General features: G+C 44.1%; 1 protein-coding gene across 1 annotated transcript in view; it reads left to right on the top strand.

Annotated features, from left to right (window-relative positions):
- Window positions 1–9,393, top strand: part of PPIL2 (peptidylprolyl isomerase (cyclophilin)-like 2) — a gene marked incomplete at its 5' end in the record, with an annotated part of 68,688 nt that extends 59,295 nt beyond the window's left edge. The window contains 4 exons of the mRNA XM_009876363.1: window positions 6,273–6,345; window positions 6,508–6,570; window positions 6,966–7,105; window positions 8,744–9,393. Of these exons, the coding sequence (XP_009874665.1) occupies window positions 6,273–6,345; window positions 6,508–6,570; window positions 6,966–7,105; window positions 8,744–8,837 (370 nt within the window). The remainder of the gene's footprint in view (window positions 1–6,272; window positions 6,346–6,507; window positions 6,571–6,965; window positions 7,106–8,743) is intronic.
- Window positions 9,394–10,372: the final 979 nt, after the last annotated feature.

The following is a 10,372-nucleotide window of genomic DNA, read 5'->3' as shown; positions in this document are numbered from 1 at the left end:
GGAAATAATTTAGGGAGTAGCAGTGCCGGCAGGGCGCTCTCAAAAGCCTTTGCACCACGCGTAACATCTCAAGTACCTTGTGAGCAAAACAGCTCAAATGATGTTTCACACTGCATCTTGCCCTTTAGAAAGGAATTACTTCAGTCCAAGTAAATCTAGTTAAGTGCATATGGCAAGAGATTTATGCAGTTTTAGCAAAAACTGTCTTAATTTTTAAAATGTCCTTGCTGCTACAGAAATCTGAACATAGTTGCCAGAGTAAAGTGATGGTGTTGCTTTCTCAGCACTGCAAATATTCTTAGCTAAAATATGAAGGAAAAGCTTTTTTTAAAATGTTAGTTTAGAATCATGTTTGGCTCCATCCATGAAAACTGAGTTACATCTTCATGTGAACACAGAGCAGGTGAATTTTACTCTGGTCTCTGTTGCATGTAGATGAAGATTAATTCAAAGAATATAAAAAAAAATTAAGATGTTTGGATAGATGTATTCCAGTCACTCTATATTAATGTACAAATTGAATCCTTGAATAATTGAATTTACCTACAAATACAGTATAAAAGGCTGATGTGTGCAGTTCTGGAGATCTATATTCTGTCATCAGAATCCTTCAGCTGTTTGTACCTGCATTTGTTTTTAAGAGCAGTAAAAGCCAAAAGATTCCAGCGATTGTATCTCTAGTGAAACTCCAGCTTCAGTTTGCTATTTTAGGTCCTGGGTGTTTCCAGGATTTGGTGACTGTATCTGATCTTAGACTGTATAGCACAATAATATCTGGGCATATCTAAGAATAATATCTAGGTTTAAGAATAGAATGAACTCATGAAATCGGAATTCTTTGTTTCCATTGATGTTAAACTGGATTGTCTTACTTGGATGCTTACTGGCACCCTGTTGTGACTTTCCTGTAGATTTGAGCATTACTTAGTTAATATAAACTCCTAAATGTTCTGATCTCAGCTGTACCCTCAGCTATTTCTGTGCAGCTGTGGTTCGTGTTAGTGGTATCTCTGAGAGCAGAGTTTGACCTATTTGTAAGGTGTACAGAGCTTTTCAGCAGGCTTTCCATACGTTGGAGAACAAGAGACAGCGAAAGAGCAACCATGCCCCACCTCTTCCTTCCTTTTGGTCCTGTGTGGGATGGAACACTGAAAAGTTCCTTCTCTGGAGCTGCAGCTTATTTGTGTCCTGCCTGCTTTGAAACAATTTTTGCATAGTAGCAGCTATTAATGTTGGATGTGTGGCTGTTAAGTATGTTTGGAAAACACACCAGCTGCAGGCAGCGGGACTGTGGAGAGGTGGCATGTGTCTGGCTTGGGGCACTGGAATTTTCAAGTCCCAGGAGAAGGCTGTGGCTGAAGGGCAGCAAAGGCACTTGGCATGGTTGTGCTGTCCACCATGGCAATAATGAGGATGGATGTTACTGAAAATAAAGGTGATAATTTGGCAAGGATAGGGAGAAAAAAAAAAGGCAAAGGGCAAGAGAATACCTTCCCTTGGAGGTGTGTTGCAGGCTGCCTGGATTTCCTGCTCCAGCAGAGCTGCCTAGATTAGATTAGTAATTACCATTTCTAGTAATTACCATTTCTCCTAACTTAGAGAATGCTGTAATTAATGTGAAAACTAACTGCTGGCCTTGTTGGCTTCTAGCTTGCTGGTAAGAGGTTTAGTTTAGAAACTCAGATAACATAAACCAGCCAACATGTGTTTGCTTTGCAGAGCGGATGAGAAGCGTTTGCAGGGGAAGGTCCTGTCTGCTGCTGCCGTGGGCTGGGTGGGTGGATGCTCCCTCTTGGCCATACTCTAACTCGGGATTCAGCTGTTGTGTGAGCTGCATGAGCTACAGGGGTGTTACCGCCAAATACTGGTATAGGGTCACATTCCTGTCTAGTGTGCTAGGTTCATCTGTTGAGTCTAGTTTCAAAACGCGTTTTTCCAAGTTACTTTATTTTTTGTTCAGGTCCCTTCCTTACTGTGTCTCGCGGGCTAGGTTAAACCTTACAAGAGAGTGAGGTGTTTTGACTGCATCCTTGTTGCCAGTTCAGATTGGTTGCTCCATTTCAGATCGGGTGTATACACGGAAAACATTTTGTCCTGAGTGTACTTGTTTGCGCATGTATATGCTGTTCTCTGTGTGTGTGTATATAAACGTATGTTCTCCTTTTTATAAAAATAACCTTGAGGGCAGAGTATGTTTACAAAGCAACAATGTTTCTTTCTGGTTTCTGTTTCTAGTTCAAAGCATGTTTTTTTAAAAAAGTCCAGACATTGTTCTTGTATCGTCTTCTGACCAGGAAACTCTATCATCTTGGACTGCTGCCATCTCCAGCATTGCATAAGGCTTAATTTCTGTAATTCTTTAAACAAAAATATGAGAAATAGGAAGTCCATGTGTGAATGCTTGCGAGACTGCTAGGGAGCTGCAGTTTTCTTTGGGAGCTGCATTAACTACTGTACAACGAGGCTTCGATTGGCGTGTTGCAAATGGATAGAGCTCACTCCAGATATTTCAGTTATACATAATGCAAAGACACTGGCAGTGGTTATGAAGCAAGGTTACTAGTTTGCATAAAAGAGCCTTAACAAGAAATAGGATTTGAAATAGCATCTTTAAATCTGAAACGCAAAGATTTCCAGTGCTAACTTAGGTCAGTTTTCAAGAAAACGGAATTGCATAAGTAAGGGCACGTTTTTGCCTTCATTACTATGCTAACAGAAAAAAAAGAAAAAGAAGAACCAACCCTAAATGTACCTACCTTGTCGTCCATGCTTAAATGTAATGCAACATTTATCAAGCTCCTCTAAAAATACAACAAGCTGTCTCAGGGATGCTGAGCTAAATATATAATTGAGATCATCATTTCTCTGTTCAGCGTCTGCTGGAAGCGTGCAGCCATCCCTCGGTTTCACTGGTTGTTCTAATGTAAGGGGTGTCTTGAAGGTATCATTCTTTTCGCTGTAGGATGTCAGCGGAACAGCTGTTTAAACCTCACTTGATCAGTTTAGGATAAAAGCCCGTGTGGCACCTTATAAAAGGGATAGAGCCAGAAACAGTGGAAAAGGTTAGACTTGTTTCAGAAGCTTCCAAGTGCTCCCTGAAAAAAAGTGACCAGTAAGTTATTTTCAGTTCCTCTGGTCAGAACTCTCTTCTCTGAGCTGATGGTTTGTATTCAAATTATGTATTTTTTACTGGTATTATGGCACTGTCTAAAGACATAAACCTATGCTGAGAGCTTACTGTGCTGACACTGTAATATGCATAGAGTTACTCTCTGTGCAAAATGTTAGAGAATGCAGGGGTGTAAAAGAAAATGATTTTCCATTTTAAAGACAAGAAAATGAAAAGAAAAGAAAATTACGTGTTCTGTTGGCAAACCAACTTTGTCTTCTTCCCCCTTAGCTCTTTATAATCATGTCAAAATAGACTATTTAGGTCATTTACTGATGACCTGTGAATGCCATGTCTGTCACAGCCTTTTAAAATTTACAAGTGACAAAATATTCCCAATAAAGTTTAATTAGCATAGCAACTGAAGATTCTTGAGCATCACCGAAATGCATTAGGGCTAATATTGTGGGAGGTCTAGCTATGGGCTAAGGGATTACTCAGCTGAGATTGCCAGTGCAGAGCTGATCTGGCTATTTCAAATTATCTGAACCTAATTAAATGAAAACATACAAGCAGATAATTAGTGGAGCTGTTGGCTAGAAAATCTTCCAATATTAAATTAGAAGTTTCCTTTAGGGGCAGATAAATTACAGTGAATATATCTTGGGCTGTGTGTTAATCACAAGTATTATAAGTGTATCTGATATTGGCCTGGAGGAAGATTTAAAACTCAGTTTTTGTTGCGAACTTTCCAAAGTTCATGCAGGGTCTTCAAGCCCTGTGCAGCTTCCCTCAGTGTGCTACCTCCAGTTACAGATGAGTGAGGCTGTTCTAGCCCGCATACATGTGTTTTAATTGCTCTTAAACGTCACAACCTGATTACAGAGTATTGACAGGGAGAAGTTTGGGGCAGTTCAGCAGCAACAAAATGTTAGCAAAGATGGCTCTGCTCATGGCAGGTACTGAGCAGCACCTGCTCTGACTTGCATCGTTATGGTTTCTGGGGTTTTTCTGTCTTTTTGGTTGTGTTTAGAGCCAGTCCCAGCCCGTGGGGCAGTACAAGGAGTGTGGAATGAGAAGGATCCACTTGCCTTTCATGCCACAGTGCTCAGCTTGGTTATTTGGGTTAACATGGCTCTTGGGAGGAGTGTGTGAGGGTGTAAATGGTGTGGTGTGGAGTGGTGGTAGAAGGTGTATTTCTCTGTTGGATCAGCAGGTGATAACCAGGGGCCTGTCTTGTCGTGCCGGGGCTGGAGAGGGCTGCCTGGCTGCGAAACACCTGCAAGAGTGAGATATCCTAGTACAAGTGTATAAGTGTGAACGTGTTGTGTGTTTTGGTTGAGCTGTTGTTATTTCTTTGATAGGAAAGCAGAGTTAGGTGATAAAACACTTTACCCATTCCACCAGTTTGATTTTTTTTTTCCCTACCAGTTCCATTTAATTTGATTTTCCTCATCCACCCAGCCCTTGACAGCCTACCTGTGCTGGTACCGGAGTCCCAGTAATCTCACCATTCTGGCTTCAAAACAGTTGCCACCCTGCAGAGGCTGAAGGACTGCTGGCTCTTGGGTTTGCACCCAAGGGACAGCCCTGGACTCCCTGGTGGCCTTGCTGCTCAACTCCCGGCCTCAAACTCTTCTGGCTCCAGGAGCAGTGTTTTTGAGAATTACGGCTGCTTCTCATTGTCCCACGGCTGTTAATGTGGGCTGTATTTTTGGTTCCTGGCCATGGGCTTGGCTGGATTAAAGCAGATGTTGTCTACAGCCTGCTTTGCTAAGGGGTCTGGATTGCTCGGCGTCAGCGGCCTGTCTTCATCTTTATTTACTGCTCTTCTAAGTATAGCTGTTTTCAGATTTAATTGGGGATGAGGATGTGGATAAAAGTATTAAATACCCTGGGACCAAGATCTGATCCCAGCAGGACCCCTCTGGAAGCGTACTGACTCAGTGGTTCCTATTTAAAATTAGATTGTGACACCTGTCAGCCGATTTTTTTATTTACCGTGTGCTGTGTTAGCTTCTATAATTCTGGTTTCTCAAGCAGAATATCAGCTGCCTTCCAGAAGTCTGTTCCACGGACCCTGTTATCCCTGTTAAGCACATCTGTCATCTCAAAGATAGAAGGTTGTTTGACAGACTCTGTTTTCCACAAAAACCTTGTTGATTGCCATTACTTATTTCCTTTCTTTCTTAATCATGTCCTGTCTTTGCTATTGCATTATTTTGCTGGGATAGATTCCAGGACGACAGGCTTATAATTATCTGGGTCACCCTATTTATCGTTTCTAAATATCCTTTTCTGGAACTTTCCCATTGTTCCACCCTTCTTTTGAAAATGAGCGTGCAACAGTCCAGAAAGCCTCCAACTCTTCTTAAACATTTTGAAGCAAGTATTTGGATATATTGACTTGAAAAATGGGAGGCCAGGGATCTAATGTCGTTGTAAATAAAAACTGTGATGAAAAGTGACCTGGCATTATCTTGTGGCTGTGACTCGATGCTCTGCTGCTTTCCCAGAGCTCGTGGTTATCACGTGCTTTTGGAGCAGTCCTGCGCTTTCTGTGTTACCGGTGTTCCAATGGACAACTCTGACACTGCTCTCCAGTAGTGCTGGAGTTACAATTCCCTTTTTTCCTAATGTGACTCTTCAGTCCGATACACAATTTAGGAAAAAATGTAAAACCCCGGAAGTTAATGGAAACGTTTGCTTTCTTGACCAAGTCTTTTGGGTTATTTTTCAAAGCTCATGGGCGTAACAAAAGGGCTCCAGGTTTATGGATGTAGCATTAGCAAGTGAACCCGTTCTGAGATTGGATTTGTGTCTTCTCGCGCAGACAGCTGCCCACAGGGGCTCCTTCACCATCTCGCTGGTTTGTGGGGCTACTGGGTTTTTGGTCAAATGGCTTGGCTTTGCTTCTGAGTGTTTGATTTTTCTATGTTCTCTTTAAATTCAAATCCCAGACTTGAGAAAAAATTCTTGCCTTCTGCACTGAATGACGTTACCTTAGGTCTTCCAGATACAGTTGCTGATTCTGCTGCCACCAAACACGATGGTTTAAAAGTCTGCTGGAGTGATGGGCATAAATTAGATACATGAGATGTAAGGGTGCAGGAATATTTTGAGTGTATCATGATGTCTGGAAATCATGTCCTTCCTCTTTAAGGGTGGTTGGTGGCTTTGAGACTCTGACTGCTATGGAGAATGTGGAAAGTGACCCAAAAACAGACCGTCCCAAGGTACGTGTGAAGCACGAGGGGCTGTGCAGGAGGGAGCAAACACATATGGCCTCACGTGGCAGTGCGGTTCAGCCTGCTGATGCTTCTCTGAAAGCCACACTTGGGGAAGATGGTGCAAGTTAATCAGCACGTTGATTTGCTCTTCTTCTCTTCTTTTCCCAGGAGGAAATACGAATTCAGGCAACAACTGTTTTTGTTGATCCATATGAAGAGGCAGATGCCCAGGTGAGAACAGTTGGTTTTTTTGAAAGACCAAAGCTCTTTGGAAGACTTTGTAAACTAATGCCTTTTCTTTGAACACAGGCAACCCCTTGGCCCTTAGGGTTGCAGGCTAAGATAAAACAGGCGCCATTCAGTATTGCCTTGTGTGCCAGGATCATTGCTTTCTTTCCAGATGCCCACGGTAGCTATGGGTAGCTTCAGGTGAGAAGAGTGTTGTTAAAGTGGCCACAGACAGCCTGTTTGTAGTGGCCCTTGAGGTCTGTCTTCTAAAGTCTGCCCTGTAATCATTGCAGTGCTGGTTGCTGTTTTAGAGTGCTTTAAAACTTTAAATAATTGGAGACATTTTCTTGTTACTCTGAACTAGCTTTGCAGCCGATTGCACTCTTTGCTTCCCACAGGTTGCTGCAGAAAGAGAGAAGGTCCAGCTAGAAGAAGAAGCAGCCAAAGTAAAAGCTGAGGTGGTCCAACCAAAGAAAGAGGTCGAGACTCCTAAAACTTACCGGCAGGGGATTGGGAAATACATTAACATGGCTGCAGCGTGAGTTCCCCACCCATCTGATCTTTGCTGAGTGTTTTAGTTGCTTTTCGTGCTGGACATTGACCCCAGTGCCAATGCTCAGATGTTTGGTTTGTGCCAGCAGGCTTTGAGAAGACACCTTCATGCAGTCCTAATAGTGAAGAGTTCCCTTTACTCTTGTTGTTTTTCAAGATTACAAGTTAACTGAGCTTTTGTTTTAGCGCTTGAATGTGTCCAAGTTGTTCTTTAACAGCGTGTGCTGACTTCAGAACTGTAGAGACATTTCCACAGCTCCGAAGTCCTTGAGGAACCACACTGTGTCACTTCCTGCACCATCTTTTGTTCTCTTCCTCTTCTGCAGCTATTTCTGAAGGCCGCAGTCCCACAAATGTTTCTCTTTTAGCAGCTTCTCCCCTGCATCAAGTAGTTGCCTTAAGCCCCTGTCAGTCTGCTGATCCAGTTCCCTGTTCAGCTGCACAAACAGTTGTACCAGCACCACTGAAATGGCTGGAAAGGCGAGCAGGTTCCCAGGCTTGCCGTGGGAGCACAGGGTGTCTGGCGAGTAGCTCCAGGGTGCCTGGCTGGTTGTACAGGCTTGTCCTACAGCATCCTCTACAGGGCTTGTCCTACACCATCCTCTCCCGACACCCTCTGTACCCCAGTTGGGATTGGCAGCATCACTTGCTTTCATAAGAACAGCACAGAATCCCGCTTGAGTAACAGCTTTGCATGAGTTTGGGGTAGATTAAAAGAAATGCCATCCACTTGGTTATTTTGCAGACTTCTGTAAAAGCACAAAATGCTGTTGTCTGTCTGCTGCATAAAGGCGTGTATTTATGCATACGCACATCTGAACAGCTATTTAATCAGCTTGTATGTGCCTGCGTAACTTACAGGCATTTGCATAACTGTGAGCACAAGAATACATTAGCCCATGTAGGTCAGTTTGGTGTGTCAGTTAAGTGTTTCAGTTACAAAATACTGCTTGTGCCTTAAAATACTATGTTCAGCTTAAAATTGCTGCCATTCTGCACTGTATTTACAGAGGAAACCCAGGCAGAGATTGCAGCTCTGTGGGAAGGGACAAGTGATATAGAAAGGACTTTTCTTTCTGAGTCTTTCACTCGTTGCAGCCTGCCTCGGTACCGGCAGTTTGGGCTGTAGCAGCCCTTTGGCAGGTTCAGGGTTCTCTGTCTCAGCTACTGATGCCGACAATGAAACCACAGCGCGTGAGCTGGCTGAGTAGTGTTTCCATGGGATTGCAAACTCGGCTCAAGAGAGGCTGAGAATAGCAGCAGTGACTGCAACAGGCTGTGCTCAAGGAACAGGAAAGGATCTGAAAAACTTGCCCAGCTGCTTTACACCTAATTCCTCATAAATCCTTTTGCTGCTACAAATGCAGGGGAGAAGGCGGGGAGAGAACCTGTGGCTCACTTTTTCATCTTGACTGTGCTAAAAACATACAGCTGTTAAATCTTCAGCTCTGGCCAGCAGAACTTGTTGGGTTTTGAACACATCCCTGGAAGTGTCCAAAGCCTGACCCAAACCATCGCTGAAGACACACTCTCGCTCTTTTTGGGTATGCCGAAGGGCACCCAGCTGCCCTGGTCCTACTGAACAGTAAATAGTCCCTGAGAGTTGTTTTCATTTTGGCTCCAGGAAGCGCAGCGTGGAAGATGACGGGCCCTCAACCAGTACAGCTGCGAAGAAAGACAAGAAGAGCACAGGCTTCGGGGACTTCAGCTCCTGGTAGCAGTGCAGGGAGCCCAGCACTGGAGCAGCACAGCAGAAAAAAAAAGAAAAGGCCGCCTCCCACATGTCCCCGAAGAGCCCAAAAGACAGCCTGTCCTGGGGAGGGAAGGCACCAGCCTGCCCTTCCACTGGGAAGGAAAACTGTTGCTTTGTTAAGGCTGGTTAATGTGGCTTTGTTTTCTAGAGAGCTGCGTTCCCCCACTGCATCTTCCTCGAAGGCCTTTTTGTTGTTGTCTTGCTAAGCGGGGAGCGGGCAGCCCAGCTCTGCTGGGGATTAGCTGGAGCCTTTTGCTGCTTGGCTGGCAGCAGCCCAGGCAGAGCCCGAGCCTTGCAGGACGCTACTTCAGTGAACGCTACGGTGGTGAAAGAGCTCCTTTTACAGGTAATCATTTCCAGACCAGCCAAGTCTGCTGAGTGAAGGGATGAATTAATGTGCTGGGGAGTGCCTGTGCTGCTGTAGCACTTTGCGGGGAGGGGAGGAGAGGGCTCCAGCCTGTCCTGCGCTTCCCTTCCCGCTGCCTTCTGCTCCTTCTCAACAAGGACCAGTCTCTTGCTGTTGGCAGACACCCCTCCTGGCTGGACTGACTGCTGTCAGTCTCCGCAGGGCCTGGCTGACTCCCAGATTAGCTCTCTCTGTACCTGTTTAAGCTTCTAACAGCCCGGGAAGTGTCGAATTTAGATGAGGCGCCTGAGGTGGCTGCACCACTTATTCCTCCCAGTGGCTGCCCTTCCCTGAGCCACTGGGCAGTCAGAGGCCAGGATGCACCAATTCAAACCTCTCCTCAGACCCCAGAAACTACAGCCTGGAGCAATTGAGCATCAATAGAAACAACTTGAAAACAACTTTTATTTTTTTTTTAACCATCCCTGAAGCCTGCTCCTTGCAGGGGAACACACACCGTAGTCTGCCCCAACACCAGTCCTCCTGTTGTTAGGGAAAAGTGTGTCATATAGCTGACAGGGATCAGGTATTTCTGTTGCATACCCACAGATGATTGTGAAGCTTCGTAAAGGTCTTATGGGGTAAAGATGTATCAGCGTGTGAGGTTTTAATCCAAAACCATATGTGTTACCATCACTTAGACATAGCAGGCTAGATGCTGAACATTGCTTTTCAGTTCATCCTGGGTGTTTTCAGATGACAGAAATACCCTCCCTACCTCTCTATGTGGCTGAGGAGAGAGTTTTGTAATCAGCTTTGTAACAATACATTTATATTGGTAGTTTCATGTTTTAAGAGGAGACTCCATTTATATAAAATTGCTGTAAAAACTTTTGGTAAAATGTTTTGCATTAAATGCTTTTATTTTCTCTTGAGTGCTTGCCTTTGACTGTTCAACTGTCATTTCAAAGATCATGGCTTTGCAGAGTTAATTGTCGTACAGGGAAATGATTCATTCCTACTTTTTAATATGCTCATAAGGAACTCTGGGATTTTTGAGGATATGATTGCATCGTTGTTAAATCATAGGAAGTTCAAACTACTCTGAAGGAATAATAGGAGATTTTGTTTTGCAACAGTTTAAACGTGCAAGT

This window comes from Apaloderma vittatum, unplaced genomic scaffold (assembly GCF_000703405.1).
Source record: "Apaloderma vittatum isolate BGI_N311 unplaced genomic scaffold, ASM70340v1 scaffold12639, whole genome shotgun sequence".
NCBI lineage: Eukaryota > Metazoa > Chordata > Aves > Trogoniformes > Trogonidae > Apaloderma > Apaloderma vittatum.
The sequence above is the reverse complement of the archived record's forward strand: the minus strand, read 5'-3'. Positions and strand labels throughout refer to the sequence as shown.